We start from the raw sequence: 20,501 nt of genomic DNA, 5'->3' as shown, positions 1-20,501 counted from the left end.
TCATTTCATTTAGGTGGAACCGAAAACTCAGAGTTTCCTATCTCAGAGTAGATTAACTCAGAGTTCAGGGTTTAGACTCCTGCTTTGTGAGACAGACCCCAGGACTCCTGTTGTTTTTTGTTTGTGTGTTTTTTTGACTATGCTCTGTATCTTTTTTAAATGTTTCATGTTTTTATGCTTTCTATTTTTACTGATTGATTTTTTGTTGTTGACATCATTCAATGCAGCACTTTTTAAAATGTGCTCAATAAAGGAATTTGCATTGAGTTGACTATTCCTGCACAATTAACTTTATATCACTACTAAATATGCAAGCCTGAATATGTGACCTATAAACACACACCCAGGATTTCCATATAAGGAATATTAGAATTTGTGCACAAATTTGAAATTCTGCTCTTTGATTTTATTTCTTGTGAATGGGTGTTTTCTCTCACAGATATTTACCCCCAACTCCACCCTGAAATAATTTTTACACACTCATTTAAACAAATTTGAAACCTGTTCCTGACACAGAAATCAGGCAGCACGGAGAGTATTTATTTATTTCCTTTTACCTGCACAGCAAACGTCCCCAGCACGATGGAGCAGAAGATGGGGTTGCCGAATATGCCGTCAAAGACGTTCCTCTCTCCGTGGATCTTGCGAGCGTTGATCTCGTTGAACAGCTGCATAAGGACGAACGTGTTGAAGATGATGGTGTAGTGCTCCGAGGGAGGCGAGTGCAGCGGAGCGTTGCGGCCGCTGTCGATGTTGAACATGCGCTCACCTGTGGGGGGGGGGAGGGGGGAGTGGAAGAGGAGGAGTGAGATGTGAGGAGAGGAAAGAAAAATAATCGTCTGCTGTTCTTGCTCATTGTGGACAGTGTTTGATCGTTTTTGGACCAATTTCATGATAATATATATAATTAAAGTTGGGCTGTTGTCAGGAATTTTCCACGAGAAAAACGAGCCAGATTTTCTTTTCCCTCTCCATCTGATAAAACAGTTTCTCACAGATGATACATAAAACAATTGACATTAATAAGGATGCTTAAAAATAATAACACAACTGCACACAGGCTCTGTTCTTTTTGTTTGCTTGTTGTTTTTTTATTTATATACCTTGATCCTAAAAGATTGTATGACACTATATTGATATCATCTGATAACATTGTTAACTAAATAAATAAAAAATAAACTGTGTAAGTCATTTCAATAAGATAAGTATGTACTTCTATTGATCCCCATTGCGGAAATTCAAATTGAATTGAAATTGAAAATTCTAATATAATGTTATTGAACAAATGTATGGTCCAAACTTTATATATTTATTTATTATTTTGTATTGAGATTGAAAATCTCTTGCTAGACAGGTGGCAGTACAATTATAAAATGACATGATCAGCAAATTCTCAACAAAATCAATAGCAAAAAGCAATCAGGCAAAACACTAAATGTTTCTGCCTCCAAGTTATATACAAAAACTTAAAAAGCGTTCAGTGAGACCAGTAACTAACAGTTGGCCAGATAATTAAATAACAATCACTCAATACAGTTGAAATATTGGCCCAATGAATCTGATTTATAGGCGGACATGTTTCAATAGTGAGTGAGTGTGTGTCGGTATTTGTATTTATATATTTGTGAGGTCCATTTGGGGCCATTTTGTCTGGGCCCCACAACTTTAAAGGGCTTTTTCAGGGTTAAGACCTGATTTTAGGGTTAGGGTAAGGGGGGCCACACGGTTGGCGTAGTGGTTAGCTGTTGGAACAAGGGCCTTTCTGCATGGAGTTTGCATGTTCTTCCCGTGTGTGCGTGGGTTTTCTCCGGGTTCTCCGGCTTCCTCCCACAGTCCAAAAACATGCAGATTTGGGGATTAGGTGAACTGGACACTCTAAATTGATCATCAGTGTGAATGTGAGAGTGAATGGTTGTTTGTCTCTATATGTGTCCCTGTGATGGACTGGCGAACTGTCCAGGGTGTGACCCCTTCTATCGACCTATGTCAGCTGACAAAGGCACAGCACCCTCTGGTGGAGGATAAAGCGGTAGATGATGGATGGATGGTAGGGTAAGGGACTAGGGCAGGGGTCTGCAACCTGCAGCTCTAGAGCCAGCCACATGTAGCTCTTCAGCCCATCTGCAGTGGCTCCTAGTAACTTTGGAAAAATAACGTTTATTTTTGTTTTTAATATTTCTTTGCGGCTCCAAAGGTTGCAGACCCCTGGGCTGAGGAATGCATTATGTCTATGACGTGTCCTCAGTAAGATAGTGTGTGTGTGTGTGCGTGTGTGTGTGTGTGTGTGTGTGTGTGTGTGTGTGTGTGTGTGTGTGTGTGTGTGTGTGTGTGTGGGCATGCATACCGATAAACAACAGGGTAAAGATGATGACCAGCTGGTACACTCCATGACCCAGGATGTTCTTCATCATGGTCAGTGAGATGAGTGGGTTGTTCCGGCCATAAGGTTTTCGTAGCAACAGATCCTCAGTGGGGGGCTCGGTGGCCAGAGCAAGAGATGCAAACGTGTCCATGATCAGATTCACCCACAGCATCTGCACAGCCTTCAGAGGAGAGTCCTGTAGAGACACACAAGCGTCATCATCATTATTAACACTGCATTCATAACTGTGAGTATGAGGGACACACTGATGAAAAAAAATCTATAACCTTGAGAAAGGAGTCACAAAATTATGAGAATAAAGTTGTAATATTCACAAAAAAGTTGGAATATTACGAGAACAATGTCACAAAATTGCTGTTAAACTCATAAAATAATTGTGACTTTTAACAGCAATATTATTTAATAGAATAACAAGATTTAACTTGCAATATTCACAAAAAAGTCATACTATTACGAGAAATTCATTTGTAATATTACAAGAAAAAGTCACAAACGAGCAAAAATACATTTGGAATACTCAAAAGAGTCATAATATTACGAGAATAATGTTGACATTTTACAAAAACGTGGCAAGACGTTTAATATTACAAGACAAAAGTCACAAAATAGCAAAAAAGTCATAATATTACAAATTAATTTCTGTCAGCATTCTTTCTTTTTTTTCTTATTTTGTGACTTTTAACGAGAATAAAATTTGTAATGTTCCAAAAAATGGGGGGAGAACATGCAAACTCAATGCAGAAAGGCCCTTGTTACAACCAGGGCTCAAACCCGGGTCTTCTTGCTGCAAAGGCAAGAGCGCTAACCACTCCACCAACCGTGTGGCCATAAGTTGTAATATTAAAAAAAAAAAAAAGAAGCAAAATAACGAGAATAAAGTTGTAATCTTCAAAAAAAAATCATTCTATTATGAGAATTTAACAGGGTTAGGGTTATAAGTCATATATAATGATTCGTAATATTATGAAAAAAGTTGCAAAATAACGAGAATAAAGTAATATTCAGAGAAAAAGGTTGAAATATTAGCTGTAACCTGCGACAAGATGAGGAATATGAAGCATTGTGTAAAGTTACACTTTGAAATGATTGTGTCTCTTCTGAAGAAAGAACACAGACAATAAACAAACAGTAAATCCTCCTGTGGAGGAGAAAATGGCTTATAAACTTGGACTGCGAAGAAGCTGAAGAAGGCTGAAGAAGTTACATCTGCAGAGAGGTTTTTATAGTTTCTGAAGAAACAATTAGGTTGATAATTAAGATTTTTGATCCAGAAAGAGTGAAGCTCTATATGGCTTCAAGTTAAACTGAAGCCATATAGCAGGCATTGCAGGTAAACTGCTGCATGGAATACGCCACTAAAAAGTGACAAAAAGTTGCAATATTACAACCTTTTCTCATAAAATTACAATTGTATTCTCCTGTATGGCTCTAATACTCTGTATGCTGTATGAATAATCTCATGCATAGATGAATAGTGTAAATACTCTTTGTCTCAATACAGTATGTTTGAGTCTGTGTCAGCATGTGTGATTCATTAATAGACAAGTGTACCTGAGTGATGCAGGCCCCAGTGAAGGCCACAATGACAGCCACCACGTTGACCGTGAGCTGGAACTGCAGGAACTTGGAAATGCTGTCGTAGACGTTTCGCCCCCACATCACTGCCTTGACAATGCTGCTGAAGTTGTCATCCGTCAGGATGATGTCAGACGCTTCCTTCGCAACATCTGTCCCCGCAATACCCTGACAGAGAGAACCAGACAGAGACAGAGTGAAGATGGAGAGGCAGAGACCTGTGACAGGACTCATGCAACGGCTCAAGCTTCCAAATCATTCAGGAGTGTTACTGTCCTGCCTCTAAGTGCTCACTCAGCCCTCAGACTCAGAGCAACACAAAAGCCCTTTTATTAATCCTTAGAACACAGAGTATTTCAGCTGCTTTTTTACATTTAAAGTGCCTTATATCCCTTTTTTCAGCACAACCTATGACAGCCACCACGGCAATCTGATGAAAAGAAATGTTTAATTTTCACCAATTACTGTATATAAACACACCTCAAAAGTAATCAAAATGCCGATAAAATCCGATATAATTTGTCACACTTTGTAAATACGTCACAGTTCAAAGTTCACTTGGCCTGTTTTTTAATGAACAAACAGAAAAGAAAAACAGTCTATTCTGTGGCTTCTGCCCAATTATTGCTGCTTTATATCACTACTTAAAATGTGATATGAAATTAATCATAACTTTGACACATGAGAAGACAAATTCTTTTTTATTTTTTTACAAGCCGAAATATGGTTAATGTACTCATAATTGCGTCTTTTGCTGTTTTTTGTACTGTAGGTCACACTCATTTCAACCTATATTGCTGCACATGTTGACATAAAATGATAGATAAATATGTATACTGTATGGTCTGTACAGCAAGTACTGTACATGAAGGTTTTAACACCACATAAGCATTCACGGTTAGGAAAAATTGTGGGGTTACCATGGCAAAGCCCACATCAGCCTTCTTCAAAGCTGGTCCATCATTAGTTCCGTCCCCCGTTACTGCGACAACCTGCCTCTGTTCTAAGACGCTGCTGTCAATGATGCCTGGATGCAAACAGAGAGGGAAAAATATGCTAAATATGTGTGTGTCTGTGCACTTGTATTTTTTACTTCTATAGGACGTTTTCTGACATAAACATTGACCTAAGATTTGAATTGTGGTTATGGTTAAGGTTAAGGATTAGTTTAGGCAGTCCAAATGAATGGAAATCAATGCAGAGTCCTAGGAAGAATAGCTGCAAAAGCCTGTGTGTGTGTGTGTGTGTGTGTGTGTGTTAATGAAGGTGTACATGTGAGTGTTGTGGTTGATAATAATCCTCAGACTCACCTTTAACCAGTGTGTGTTTGTCTGTCGGCGACGATCGAGCCAAGACGCGGAGTTTGGGCCAGATTTTGTCGATGCGTTCCTGTTCAATCTGTCAGACACGAGAGAAGAGTGAGCTCATGTACAAACAAAATTATTTTATTATTAACTCTTCTTCTTTTTTCACTCGATGTCACTGTAGACACATTTGCAAAAGCTTTAGCCAAGTTTAGCTAACAATCTCTCTCATACACTTTGTTGGTGGATATTCAATGTGTATAATGTTGTCATGTATAAATATAATGTTTTATAATGCTGCTCTAAAGCAGGTACATTTTCATTAAATAAAAATTAAACAGACACTGGGAATTTGTGTGTGTGTGTGTGAACAGTGTAACGCTGGGTGTCTTATTTATGGAAAATCTCTCAACCTACTTAACCCTCTGTGTTTGGGTTAATTATGAGGAATGACTGAATAATAGTTTTGGTTTAATATTGATTGATTATTGTGGCATTTTGTCACTTATTTTGACATTTCACAGAGCTCGAGCTACTCTTCCGGCTGCTTAAAGGTGTAGTCTGTAAAATCTAGAGGAATTTTTTGAATTTTTTTATCGCCGGGTCAGCTCCTATAGAAGCCTCCATATATTTAGATGTTACTTCTGGATATGTTTTGGATTTACAATAACTAGGCAAAATAGTTATTTAACTAAACTAGACTAGTTTGTTTGACTTTTGATGCTAACTGAAGACTACATCGTTTATAAGATACAGTGGTATGTAAAAGTTTGGGCACCCCTGTACATTGTCATAATGATCTTTTATAAATCATTGGTTGTTTGAATAATACATTTCAGTATATATATGTACATATATATATATATATGTATATATCATATAGGAGACAAACACAGTGATATTTGAGAAGTGAAATAAAGTTTATATGATTTACAGAAAGTTATTTAAGAATTATTTAAAAAAAATTATGTGCATAAGTTTAGGCACCACAAAAGAAACATTTTGTGCATCCTCCTTTTGCAGAAATAACAGCCTCTAAACACTTCCTATAGCTTCCAATTAGAGTCTGGATTCTGGAGGAAGGTATTTTGGACCATTCGTCTTTACAAAACATCTCCAGTTCATTCAGGTTTGATGGTTTCCGAGCATGGACAGTTGACAACAGAATGTTGTATTTGTTCCTCTGCATGAATGCCTTAGTAGATTTTGAGCAGTGTTTAGGGTCGTTGTCTTGTTGAAAGATCCAGCCCCAGCACAACTTCACCTTTGTCACTGATTCCTGGACATTGTTCTCCACAATCTGCTGATATTGAGTGGAATCCATGCAACCCTCAACTTTAACAAGTTTCCCAGTCCCTCCACTGGCCACACAGCCCCACGGCATGATGGAACCACTACCAAATTTTACTGTAGGTAGCAAGTGTTTTTATTGGAACTGTATTATGTTTTACTCCATTTTAGTTTCATCAGTCCACAGCACCTTATTCCAAAATGAAGCTGGCTTGTCCAAATGTGCTTTAGCATACCTCAAGCGACTCTGTTTGTGGCGGGTGCAGAGAAAAGGCTTTTTCTGCATTACTCTTCCATACAGCATCTCCTTGTGTAAAGCTGAATAGTTGAACGATGCACAGTGACACCATCTGCAGCAAGATGATGTTGTAGGTCTTTAGAGCTGGTCTGTGGGTTGACTGTGACTGTTCTCACCATCCTTCACCTCTGCTTATCTGAGATTTTTTCTTGTTCTGCCACTTTAGGCCTTAACTAGAACTGTGCATGTGGTCTTCACATTCCTCACAATGTTCCTCACAGTTGAAACTGAGAGCTTAAATCTCTGAGATAGCTTTCTGTATCCTTCCCCTAAACCATGATGTTGAACAATCATTGTTTTCAGGTCATTTGAGAGTTGTTTTGAGGCTCCCATGTTGCCACTCTTCAGAGAAGATGCAAAGAGGAGAAACATTTAAAATTGACCTCCTTAAATACCTTCTCTCATGATTGTATTCACCTGTGTATGGAGGTCAAGGGTCACTGAGGTTACCAAACCAATTTACCAAATGTTCCAATAATTAGTGCTAAAGGTATTGAAATCAATAACATAAAGTTATGCACATGCCTAATTTTGTTTAAATAATTATTGCACACTTTCTTGAAATCATATAAACTTTATTTCGCTTCTCAACTATCACTGTGTTTGTCTCCTATATGATATATTTAACTGAAATTTCATATCCAAACGACCAATGATTTATAAAAGAAAATCATGACAATGTACAGGGGTGCCCAAACTTTTGCATACCGCCGTACATGGAAGGGGAGGTTGAGGGATATTCAGCTGTAACTAATAAATGTTCAATTTATTAACATTTACACACTGTACATTTAACATCCCACATTTGTTTTGTCTGCCAAAGCACCAAAAAACTCTGTTTATAAACATGCAAGGAATGTTTGTTTGTTAATCATATAGCTGTTCAACAGGTCACTTTACAACACTCGTACAAATAAAGTGAAAACATCCAAAAAAATCCAGTAGGTGGCCTCCTCCCAATATTTAGATTTTTATTCGATTTTCTCTACACCCTTGAGCTGTCGGAGACCCAACTCACCTCTCCCTTCTCGTTCCTGATTCGTCGGTTGAAGTCTTTGCCCTCTAGACAAATAAAATCATCCCCGGGGTGGATGATGCCACATTTAGCAGCAATGGCCCTGGCTGTGTTAATGTTATCACCGGTCACCATTCGCACTGTGATGCCTGCACGCTGACACTTACGGATGGCCTCAGGCACCTGAGAGGGACATACAATGCTGGTAACTCTCAGAAAACAGAGTAGAATCATGTCATGGATTACACACATATTAACACACTCCACAGTACTCTACCTCAGGCCGCACTGGGTCCTCTATCCCAACCACTGTGATGCAGGTCAACTCAGTCACTATCTCGGCCTCATTTTCCCAGTCTGGCTCTGGATTTCCTGGCAGGTCACGGTACGCGATGCATATGGTCCTCAAGCCCTCGCATGCCATCGGCTCAATTACCTAATAATCAAGCAATATTACAGCTCTGATTAGAAAACAGGAAAAATGTTTCCCTATTTTCACCATCATAACCACAAACTGCTACACTGGTTGCATGAACCTGGATTTTTACTATATTATACTTTCAATTAGATGCATATTAGTCAATGGTTTGATAATCTATTATAATGATTTAATCAGTTTAACTGAAACAGATATGGGCCTAAAATGTTATCACGATGAAAACCTTTCAGTATTGATAATAATCGCCATAAAATGTCAAATAGTTAAAGAGTGAGTTGCGTTAATTGTGTTTAAGCTTCTTAACTGACAGAAAACAACAAACAGTACATTTGGGGCAAAAACTTGTTTTATGTTTGCACATATTTATGAATTTAAAACATTTATGTTGCGATATATATTGTTATTGAAGAGGAGGGCCACATGCTTTTCCAACTCCACCTTGTCATCCACCCTCAAAATCAAATAAATACATTGTGAGTGAGGGTGCAGTAGAAAAGTGTGGGGGACACAAATCTAACAAACGTTATTAAAGCAGCAGCAGCTTATTCTTAAGATATTTCTATTCCCATTAAAGCACAGCACACATGTGAACACCAGTTTGATTGACAGCTGGCATCATCCAATAATAGCCTGGTTGCAGATGAAGCCTCTGAACTTCCATTTGCAAAAAGAGCAACATGACAACGAATCTCAAGGCTGTCGAGGCTTGTCACCAAGTGTTTCCTCATGGTGTGAACTGTAGTTTCACGCTATAATGTTCAGGGGTCACCACCTTAGCGCCTTGAGATAATATATGTTGTGATTCGCTGCAACACAATGCTGAAATTGAACTGAAATGTGTGCTGACCTTTTAAGTACTTTTGAATCCTCTGTGTCACAGCTGTAGGGGATAAAAGACCCGTGGCCCATCGCAGACAGCAGAGGGAGGACAACGTGACGCAAAGAGGAGGTGACATGAAACTGCCACAGTGCAAAGTGAACGAGTGAGCCGGAATAAAGATGTGTGAGGAGCAGAGAGACTCATTTCTCTCACGGCAAAAACTACATTCATCATAAGGCAGGAGAGTCAGGCATCATTATATATATATATATATATATATATATATATATATATATACAGCTAAATATCACTTTTATGTAAAACACATTTGGAATAAACTGTATTGTGGCTCTGGCAGTATAAAATGAATGAAAACTCAGCTTGACTGCAAGGGGCCCACAAGGCGAGGAAAAAGGCTCCCATACAGGACGCCAGGAGGACAATGGAGGAGATGCGTCACGACGAGAGGATCTTGGCTATGAGTCTTACATCAGGGTTAGATCTTTTACTGTCACACCCGGAGCAATACGTACCAATTTTGATAATGGTTAAGCTATCTATATTGAGCTATAATGTCCGGGGTTTGAATGCAAAAGTTAAAAGAGTGAAATGCCTTAGACTTACTCTGTCGCAAGAATGTGGATGTGGCATTTATTCAAGAAACACATCTTAGATCGTTCTTTCAAAATAAGCAATATAAATTCGTAGCCTCAAATTGTGGGAGTTCTAACTCAGGGGACGGTCATCTTGACTAAAAGAAGCCTGGCCTTAGAGGTGGAAAAGATTAACGAAGGGGCATCAGGTCGCATAGCATATTTATGTACATCTATATATGGAAGGAAAGTAGCCTTTGTATCCGTATACGCACCAGCAGTTTTCGACCCTCTCTTTTTTCCTGAACTTACCAAGGAGCTGTTGTCCCTACTAGATTATGAGCTGATTGTGGGTGTGGATATGAATGCAGTGTGCACCTTAATTTAGATCAGGGGTCTCAAACTCAATTTGCCTGGGGGCCGCATTCTCTGTGTGGATTCTCTCTCAATCTCTGTGTGGAAGCGCTGTAATTAAGGAATAACAGATGCATCAGGTGAGCTGATCTCTTTAGTTAACTGCTCAAAGAGAGAGAGAGGGGAGTTCATAATCCACGCTGTTTGCAGCCAAGTTTCGCTTTTGCACAAAGAGACTTTCCAGCATTTAATAGGTGCAATGGTTTTATTGGTGTTCCAAACTGATCTTGGACAGACTCTAAGCAGGTATGGACAGGCGCGTGCTGGCCGCAGTTTTTGCGTGCAAACAACATTGTTTCTGTGGTTACCGGGGGAAATGGGAGGAAAAATAGGGTGTTTTAGGGCGTCCTGCGCTTTGCTCCTGTCTTCGTCACATTACCACAATCCCACAGTCACAGTCTTATCCTCGAACTTCCCACTAACGGGCCATTGACTGGTTGCAGCGAGTGTTGTCGCCAGCTTTTTTTCTCTCCCTCTTGCACCGTTCTTCCTTATCGTCAGTGCGGGCCGCACTTACATTAAACTTTGATGTCAAGTGGGGGGCCAAAAAATATCGTCCCGCGGGCCACCGCGTGTCTGAGACTACTGATTTAGATAGATCCACCTTGTCGATTTCCCACACCCAGCGAGCAGCCTCAGCAGCTCTTATAATCTGCTGTTGATGACAATAGATCTTAGTTATAGATTCAATAAAACTCCTTGGTGGCGCTTTAATACAAAACTTCTGCAGGATGAGGTATTTGTAGCACAATTTAGGAAAAGGATTACAGAGTTCATAGCTAGTAATATAGGCACGGTAGATGATGCCTCGTATGTATGGATGGCCACCAAGGGTTGTATTAGGGACTTAACATCCTCTTATGCATCTCACCTCAAGAGAGAGAGGAGCCGCAAGATCTGCGAATTAGAGAGAAAGTCTCATATTCTTGAGAACCGGTTAAAGGGTAAATACGCTAAATGTGTGGAAGAAGAACTGAGGGGAGTCAGGGTTGAGCTCGACGATTTATTGGGGAGGCTAGCAGAATTCAGCATGCACAGAGTAAGGCAGAGCTATTATTTTAACAGGAGGCAAACTGAGTAGGTTATTGGCTCTGAAGCTTAAGCAAAGTGAATCCAGAGCATCAATCACTACTATCAAAACAGCTAATAATACATTTATCTGACCCAAAAGAGATAAATGTTGCATTCCACTCTTTTTATAAGGAGATAAATGAACGCTTAATTTAGACTCTGAGAAATGTAAGCAATTTCTGAACGGTCTGGATTTGCACACGTTAGGGGAACAGGAAGCAACAGATCTGGGTCGTCCCATATCCTTAAAGGAGCTGGAGACAGCACTTAGGATGACAAATAACGGAAAGTCGCCAGGTCCAGATGGCATACAAGCTCTTGATACACTTCTGGGACATTTTGGGGCCAGTTTTGCTGGGGTAGATCCGATCAGCGGTTGAAAAAGGTTATTTTCCTGCTCACACCAACGCCTTCCTGATTTCACTAATTCCTAAAAAAGGGAAAGACCAAACTCATTGCTCCAATTATAGACCAATTTCATTAATTGACTCAGACAAAAAGCTGTACTCTAACGTGCTGGCATTACGTTTGGAGATTTACATGGGCAAACTAATTCATATGGATCAGACTGACTTCATGAAAGGGCGCATAGCAGCGGACAATATCCGACGCCCAATACATGTGACTCATGAAACCAAACAAATAAAGACATCATGCGGAATACTATATATATAGGCCTATGATAGGCTCTAGTGGCAATATAATCTGTGGGCAGTCTTGGAGAGATTTGGCCTGGGGAGAGGGTTTGTCGACATAGTTCGTGTCTTATATGTCAACCCAACTGCCATGGTGTCCACGAACTACTTACACTCGGGTCCGTTTTCCATCTTTTGTGGGACTCAAGAGGGATGCGGCCTGACGCCAAGTTTATTTATTCTATCGTTATATCCACTGGCCCAACATCTGTGATGATTATTCCTCTTCCTCCTCTTCCTGTTGTGGACTGATTGTCCACAGCGAACACTAGAGGACTCGTGTCAGTTGTGTATTCACGACTTCAAACACACAGAAAGAGCTACCCCTGGCTAAGACATGGCCCAACGACTTGGCTGTTGGGGAGGAGGGCATAAACTGGGAAAAGGTCTGGGGAAACACATTTCACACGTCCAAGAACCCCAACCACCAGTTTATTCACTATGTTGTGTCAGAAGGCCTATCTGACGCCACTTGTGAGATCTTATATGAAACTGTCAACCAGCCTGTGTTCCTTGAACACACCTGGAACATTTAAGCCCATGGTATGGGACTGCCCAGACGTTTATAGCTTTTGGAGGAAGGTGACAGCAACTTTATCTACTGTGATTAATAAACCTGTACCTCTGGTGCAGACTGTCCTTTTCTCAATGATGACTCATGTCTGGGGCTGAGTGAGCAGCAACACACAGTTTGGTTGGCTGGCTTGACGGCTGCCAAAACACTGGCTACCCTTCCACAAGCTGCATACCAGGAAGTGGCTGGAATACTTTCTGGATGCTTTCATGTTAGAACTGTCCACTGCACGGATGAACAAAGCCAATGGATCTACACTGGACTCATGGAAGAGGGACCCTTCGGCTATAACAGGCCTTCTCGCAGTTTTTAGGTTTATGACAGAAAGTCGCTAGATTTGTCCTTAATCACCGTAATTAATATTCAGATATGAGATACGTTCACAGAGTACCTAACTATAAAATAATGACCGAACGTATATTTGGGAAGAGCAGCGAGATGCGGTGCCACTGATGACAGCTCTGCGTTGGTATGGAGGCTCCAATTTCCAAACTGCTTGTGAAACAGTCACAATAACTTTTGTGTCCATCGGGCCAGCCGAATGTGAATTCTTTCTCCAAAATGAATCAAAATAGCCCAAAGAAGCCGTCTCCACATGGGCCGTTAAAACATTTTCTAGCGTTAACATTGCACATAACATAGTGGTCATTTGTTGCCACCCGCCACAAAACGGAGGAAGAAATACTTGAACCATAGACTGGCTTGACCATGGATGAGCGTGGGACAAACACAGTACTAGTACCTGGATGTCTGTCACAGTAAATTGAAATTGAATTTTGAGAACTGAATGTGAAAATATATAGAATTTTTCCAATGCAATGATTGAAATTAAACAATACAAATTCAAATTATGTGATTCAAATTCAGTTTCTGGTGGCACGTATTTCAGCCCATACAAAAGAACCACCGCATTTTAGCTACTTAACAAAAGGATCACCTCATAACATCTCTTTCTGCTTCAGTCTACAATTTCAATGTTACACGGCTTTTTCTGTCTGGAAACTTGTTTGATAAGTATGTGTAACAATGTGTATGTGTATGTGTATGTGTCATAGCTTGGTTATGGAGGTAGATTGGTTTCTTTATTATTCAATCAAAAAAGGAGTTTGAATGCAAAAAAATATTTGAGACTCAAAAAATTGCATTTGAACACTGTTTTGATTGAAAATTGAAAGTAATGTTCTGTGTTTGGGCCTTAAAATGGGTAATGTACATTTATGTCTTTATAATACAATCAAAAAAGACGTTGTTTCCAACAACAACAACAAAAACATTGCAGAGACAGTGTTTAGCTCAGATGGTAGAGCACAGCTGCAGGTGGCCCTGGTTCGAATCCTGCACTAATGCATGAATGCAAAAAAATATTTGCGACTCAAGTTTTGTTGTTGAATTAATAATAAAGACACAAATCCTACCCATTATATGACCCAAACACGGACAACATTACTTATTACAAAAAAACCTTCATACATGACACTGTCAGGGAATAAGGAAAAGGGGGAGAGCGAGAAGGGATGATGACATAATGTAGGTCACTAGCTATGAGGCAATTTAAACCGCGAACATAACTTGGTGACGTCTCACCTGTTTGACCATCTCGTCCCTATCACGTGGTCTGAAACCGCGCGGCTCACCGTTGGCATCAAGAACGGAGGAACATCTACAGAGAGAGAGTGGACAGACAGAAACTTGTGATGTAGAATCAGTGATCAGAACGACCATAGTGACATCAGAACATCCTTCCTTCATGTCCATTACTCACTTCTTCAGTACAATTTCAGAAGCTCCTTTGCTGTAGAGGCGGAAGGAATTGTCAGGCAGTTTGATCACTGTGCTCATTGATTTACGCACAGAGTTGAATGTGTACACCTGAGAGAGAGAGAAAAAGAGAGAGATGGTTCAGAAGATTCTGAAAACAGCAGTGGAGGAGCTGTATCGTTATAATGTAATAAATAATGTTGACAATAATGGGATCATAGGGCCCATTCCAACCACAAACAACAGGTGGACAGCAATAAGCCTAAGCTCTGCATGCATTGCGTATTTTTAAATGACTTATTTTAATGTTTATGCTCTTTTATGTTTCATTCTTTATTGTAGCATACATTTTATTTCTGATTTTATTTCTGATTGCTGTGCATTTTTTTTATTTTTGTATTATCTGTACAGAACTTTGGTTAACAGGGGTTGTTTTTCTATAAATATAATATCATATATATCAAAACACAGTGAGAAACCTCCTGCCACTGTGATGTGACCCACCTGGGAAACTGTGTGTGTTAGCGCTGTCAAATTAACGAGGTTAACTGATGCATTTAATTTCAAATATTACATTTTAAATACATAATCAAACAAGAAAATCAATGCAATTAATCAGAGCTCATTTACTTCCAGTGGCGGCAGAACAGAAATACCACCACATCATCCCCTCCACACCCACCCTGGGTAAAGGTCGGTGTGGTAAATCTCACTTGGTGGTAAGTCACTACAGCAAATCATTTGCCTCCATCTTGTCCTTTGTCCCTTGTGTCTTCTTCTGTTACACCAAATGTCCTCATGTCCTTAACAACATCCATGAATCTTCTCTGTGGTCTTCCTCTTTTTTTTTGCATGTGACTAAATCATCTCAACCTTGACTCTCTTACTGCGTCTTATATCCAAACTGTTCAACCGGAGCTGTCCCTGAATAATAATAATCTCTAATCTTGTCCATTCTGGTCACTGTCAACGAAAAACTGTCCCCACTGTCCCTTACACTCGCCTTGTGGACCTTCCCTTTCACTCAGTAAGAACAATCCATTGTACTTCACAACATCCTTTTCCCAGTAACTGAGAGTAAAACCAAAGAGCTGAACTATAATAATTTGAGTATAAACTAAAAAGTTTGGAGCTTGGTTCACATTTCCGACAGTAAGTCAGACTCAGTTCTTGTCAGAGTTGGATTCTTCCAGGCTTGCCCTTTATCATCGGTTCTGTTCATAACTTCTTTGGACAGGTTTTCTCGGTGCAGCAGGGGGAGGTGGAGGGTGACAAGGTTTTGGGGGTCAGAAGATTCCATCCCTGCTTTTAGAAGATGACATGATCCTACTGGCGTCATCAAACAGTGAACTGCAGCTCGCTTTGGGTTTTCCCAGAGTGTGTTTTCTTTGACGGTTTTCAACTGAGATGAGAATCAGAACCAGTAAGTCTGAAGAACCTATGTTTTCAGCCAGAAAAAGCTGGATCCTCTACTTCAGGTTGATGAGGAGTCACTCCCCCAAGTGGAGGAGGGTCTTCTCAGGGTCTTCAGGAGTGAGGAGAGAGTGGAGCAGGAGATGCATACACTATATTGATTCACTGTGGCAGTCAATTTACTGGTAAATCTATGTTCCAAGTTGCAAACTGTGACCAAGAGACCAAAATAACGAAGAGGCAGCAATGAGTTTCCTCCTTAGAGATGAGATGAGAAGCTCAGACATCTGGGAGGATCAGGGTCGAGCCCCTGTGTTCATCTGCATCTGGAAGAGCCAGTTGAGCAGGTTTGGGTATCTTGTCAGGAAGCCTCGCAAACCTCTTTCTGGGGAGACATTCTCTGGTATATCCGTTCTGGAAGAAGGCCCTGAGGCAGACCTGGGACAAGCTGGGCAGATTATTTCTCTTGGGTGACCTGGGCAAGCCTTGCTGTCCTCCAGGGAGAACTGTTTGAGGATGGCTGAGGAGAGACGTGTCTGGGCCTCGCTGCTGAGACCTCTGGCTAGAAGGAAAACTATTTTATTCTACATAATTTAAATGCCCTTCTTTAGGCTTAGGTTTTATTTTTCTGTTACTGTATATCTCTAATAATTTAAAATATGCTTGCTTTGTGTCAAATCTACATTCTTTTTGTGATTTTACACTTGCTATTATTATTACAAGCTTCACTTATAAGACTGAAAAGACATGTTTAATCGCAGCATATTCTGCAATCGATTGACAGCCCTCGTGTACATGTACTTCACTGCACATATTTGCACATTTTAATACATAATGATAATTAACGAGTCACCTAATGTTAAAACAAGTTCACTTTAAATTTGTAAATGTTTATCCACTGGAACCACAGGACTTTCTGGATCTGTATTGAACTTTACCTGCTTATAGCTGTTACCGTCACATTAGCATGACAATATCTACCCCGATCTCTTAAGAAGTTGCTCAGATAAACATATCTGCCAAATTTGTAATCATAATTCCTAATTATAATCCCATAATTCAAATCGGATGAGTTTTGACAGAGATGTGATATTTTTTAGCCCATTATAAGAGATCTGATCATTTATTTTTTTACGTCCATCAGTGTTTTGTCAGTAGACTTTGGTTTTGGTAGATTCTTCCCAAAATTCAACGGGAACATACTCAGGGGATCTGTCAAAAACTGAAGACAGGAAGTTGCTCCTTGTCAGAGGTAATAAGCTGATAACGTTGGCCGTGTTGGATGTTGTGAATGGTTTCTTACCTTGTACAATCTCTCCTCTGGGATCTGCTCTCTGACACGAGCGTAGTCCTGCTGAAGGTCTAAAACTAACCCCAGCAGACCACACTCTGTCTTGTTGCCCACCTGCTTGGCCAAACCTCCCTCCACATCAGGTGGCTGATCAGGACGAGAGAGATGGGAGGTTAGAGAGGGGCGGTGAGAGAGTCACAAAAGAAAAAAAACAAATGAGTCAACACATATAAAAGCAGGGAATAAATTCCTGCAAAAAATAATGCCATCTCTACTTTCTGTTGGTGTTTGACTCACTAAGATCTTGGAAGTGTAGGCGCTGTTAATAGCAATAGCGTTGACTAATAGGTCCACTGTCCGGGGGTTGATCTGTCCAGGGTCGGGGATTACACGGTGGTGCACATCACCTGGGCAACAACAAACTCATTTCAATGCATATGAATAACAGTCGGCGTTTATTCAACCTTCATGCTTTAAGAATCTGCAGCTGAAAATCTGTGGTTCTTGAACTAATTTCTGGTTATTTATCCTTACATTTGCTCACTTCCAGATAAAAAGAGACAGATAAAGTGCAATAAAAGTGAATTTTTGTTTTGGTTCCAGCAGTGTATCCTCGTCCAGGTCCTCGGGGACCCACTGTTTTTCGTAATCAAGCTCTGCAGAAGCCTCATAACGACCCATTCATTTGAATCAGGTGTTCTCACTTTATGACCCTTCCATTGCAGTATGGTTATTAAATACATTATTATTTACATATAATGTTGCTCACCTAGGTAAGTCTGGACCACAGTCATGCGGTTGGTGGTGAGGGTGCCCGTCTTATCCGAGCAGATGGCCGTGGCGTTGCCCATGGTCTCACATGCATCCAAGTGGCGCACAAGGTTGTTGTCCTTCATCATTTTCTACATATGACACAGTGATAGAGAGGAGCGCGATGGAGATGCACGCCCGTGGAGGGAAGTGAATTATGATGGATGAGGTGGACAGAAGAACAGAATTGAAAAATAAATGGATTGATGAAAGAAACAGAGTGAGAGAGAGAGAGGGGAGACAGGGAAAATACGCAGCTGTTCATGTTATAAATTACATTTCAGGGGCAGATTTACTGTTTTCATTCCAGATATATTGGAAGGGAAATAATTCAGAGCATGCATCTTCTTAAAATATTGATGTTGATGTTGTTGGGTGATGCTAATGTCACTAATTTGTTTTGTTTTGAGAACTCGGATGTGGATAAACCCCCTGTATAAACTCTCCTAAAAGTAACTGCACACCGTGATGTAGTGTTTTAGTACAGGAGTGCAGGACTTAGACCAGAGTCAGACTGGAATCCTGTTTTTCAGAACTCATGACGTTTTCCTTTCAGTTTTTTTTTAAAATAATTTTTTTATAGAACGCTCTCTCTTGCTTAATGTTACTTGCTCGTTGTTCTGCATGGAATCTCACATCAAATGTGGAGTGAGAGACAGTGGACAGTGACCACAACACCGTAATCATGACTCCATGATTGTACCCTGCGTAGGCCTCCCCTAGGTACATCAAGCAATACAGGACATGAAACAGTAGGTGGCGTTGTAACACACAAATCTCAACTTAACTTCTTTCTTGCACAAAATTCAAGCACTTCCAATGACTCATGTCCATTTAGGGTGATTTTCAAAAACTTTCAAAGGCCCTGAATTCCAAAACTTTAGAGGATTTCAAGGACCCGTGGGAACCCGGTGAGAAAATAAACAACAGATCAATCGATTATGAAAATAACAACCGAACAATCGCCGACTGCAGAGAAAAAATTGCTTTACACTAGTTAAAGAAACAATAACTCCCTTTTCTCCCATTGCATTTATTTAAAAGACAGTGTTGGTGGACATACCTTGACAGAGTAAGCTAGAGAAATGGTGACAGCGAGGGGTAAACCCTCTGGCACAGCCACCACCAACACAGTGACTCCAATGATGAAGAACTTGACAAAGTACTGGATGTAGACTGGAGTACACTCTGCCAACCAAGTGTGACCTGCAACACAGATACAGCACGCAGAATACATCAACGGTTAGAAAGTGAGTAAAAGCTGTCAGGACATCTGACAATTGTGTGTTTTGTTAGCGAATAGCAGACACGAACAGACCTTCGACGACAAATGTGTTGATGACAAAGAAGAGCACCAGGATGATGACGGTGATGGCTGACATCACCAAACCTGTTAAGAGAATCAGAGGAGGGACATTTCATCAGTGTCAGCCTGTTCTCACACTCACTCTCCCACTTATCACAGGTTTAGAATTTAAAGTTTCTTCAGGCAACGAAGAACCTGGTGTGTCATTATTCACTTCGCTCATTTACCTGCATGATCACACTGTTTTTCACTGCAGAACCTGAGGATACCGCCTTCTGAATATCTGTTATGTTTGTTGTTAGTGAGCAAAAACAAAGGATGAGTCACAACACGACTCCTACGACAATGTCTTTGTGGAAACTTCCCTCAACGACTGCTATGAGAGTGTGAAACCTGCCCAGGCTGTGTCATGTTATATTATATCTGTATCATGACATAAAACATGATATTGTCTTAGATTTTAGATATCATAATATCCTGGAAAAGTATCTGTGATGACTTTTCCTGGTTTTAAAGGATGTTGCAATGATAATCATCATATTTATTATATTGAATACATTTGTGAAATACCCCTTTTTATGTCTCCTGGCTTCTCCCTTTTTCTGGGTCACGACACGATGAGCGGAATATTTGATGTGGCAGAGATGTTGGTACCAGATCCCCTTCCTGACACAACTAGAAAAAAAACACATTTGGAGAAGCCAGCTCCATTTAAGGGAGCTGGCTTCTCCAAATGTGCTTAAGCATACCTCAAGCAACTCTGTTTGTGGCGGGTGCAGAGAAAAGGCTTTTTCTGCATTACTCTTCCATACAGCATCTTATTGTGTAAAGTGCGCTGAATAGTTGAACGATGCACAGTGACACCATCTGTAGCAAGATGATGTAGGTCTTTGGAGCTGGTCTGTGGGTTGACTGTGACTGTTCTCACCATCCTTCACCTCTGCTTATCTGAGATTTTTCTTGTTCTGCCACTTCAGGCCTTAACTAGAACTGTGCCTGTGGTCTTCACATTCCTCACAATGTTCCTCACAGTTGAAACTGAGAGCTTAAATCTCTGAGATAGCTTTCTGTGTCCTTCCCCTAAACCATGATGTTGAACAATCATTGTTCAACATCAATTTTGAGTTCCAATAATTAGTGCTAAAGGTATTGAAATCAATAAAATGACAAGGGTGCCTACATTTATGCACATCCCTAATTTTGTTTAAATAATTCTTGCACATTTTCTGTAAATCATATAAACTTAATTTCACTTCTCAAATATCACTGTGTTTGTCTCCTATATGATATATTTAACTGAAATTTCAAACAACCAATGATTTATAAAGGAAAATCATGAACATTTACATGGGTTCCCAAACTTTTGCATACCACTGTGCATGTATATATATATATATATTTTTTTTTTTCTTAACCAACTGCAGTATGTTTATGTTCCCAACTTTCAACTTG

At 40.1% G+C, this 20,501-nt stretch overlaps 1 protein-coding gene across 2 annotated transcripts in view; it reads right to left on the bottom strand.

The window, feature by feature from the left end:
* Window positions 1–20,501, bottom strand: part of atp2b3b (ATPase plasma membrane Ca2+ transporting 3b) — a gene marked incomplete at both ends in the record, with an annotated part of 71,046 nt that overhangs the window by 17,609 nt on the left and 32,936 nt on the right. For both annotated transcript variants that reach the window (XM_083891036.1, XM_083891037.1), the window contains 14 exons: window positions 558–769; window positions 2,345–2,558; window positions 3,935–4,126; window positions 4,879–4,985; window positions 5,269–5,356; window positions 7,869–8,048; window positions 8,143–8,301; window positions 14,056–14,131; window positions 14,234–14,340; window positions 16,946–17,080; window positions 17,231–17,340; window positions 17,703–17,835; window positions 18,807–18,949; window positions 19,062–19,133. In XM_083891036.1, coding sequence (XP_083747162.1) covers window positions 558–769; window positions 2,345–2,558; window positions 3,935–4,126; window positions 4,879–4,985; window positions 5,269–5,356; window positions 7,869–8,048; window positions 8,143–8,301; window positions 14,056–14,131; window positions 14,234–14,340; window positions 16,946–17,080; window positions 17,231–17,340; window positions 17,703–17,835; window positions 18,807–18,949; window positions 19,062–19,133 — 1,928 coding nt within the window. The remainder of the gene's footprint in view (window positions 1–557; window positions 770–2,344; window positions 2,559–3,934; window positions 4,127–4,878; window positions 4,986–5,268; window positions 5,357–7,868; window positions 8,049–8,142; window positions 8,302–14,055; window positions 14,132–14,233; window positions 14,341–16,945; window positions 17,081–17,230; window positions 17,341–17,702; window positions 17,836–18,806; window positions 18,950–19,061; window positions 19,134–20,501) is intronic.

The sequence above is a fragment of the Microchirus variegatus genome, assembly GCF_963457635.1.
Source record: "Microchirus variegatus genome assembly, chromosome: 6".
Lineage (NCBI taxonomy): Eukaryota > Metazoa > Chordata > Actinopteri > Pleuronectiformes > Soleidae > Microchirus > Microchirus variegatus.
The sequence above is the reverse complement of the archived record's forward strand: the minus strand, read 5'-3'. Positions and strand labels throughout refer to the sequence as shown.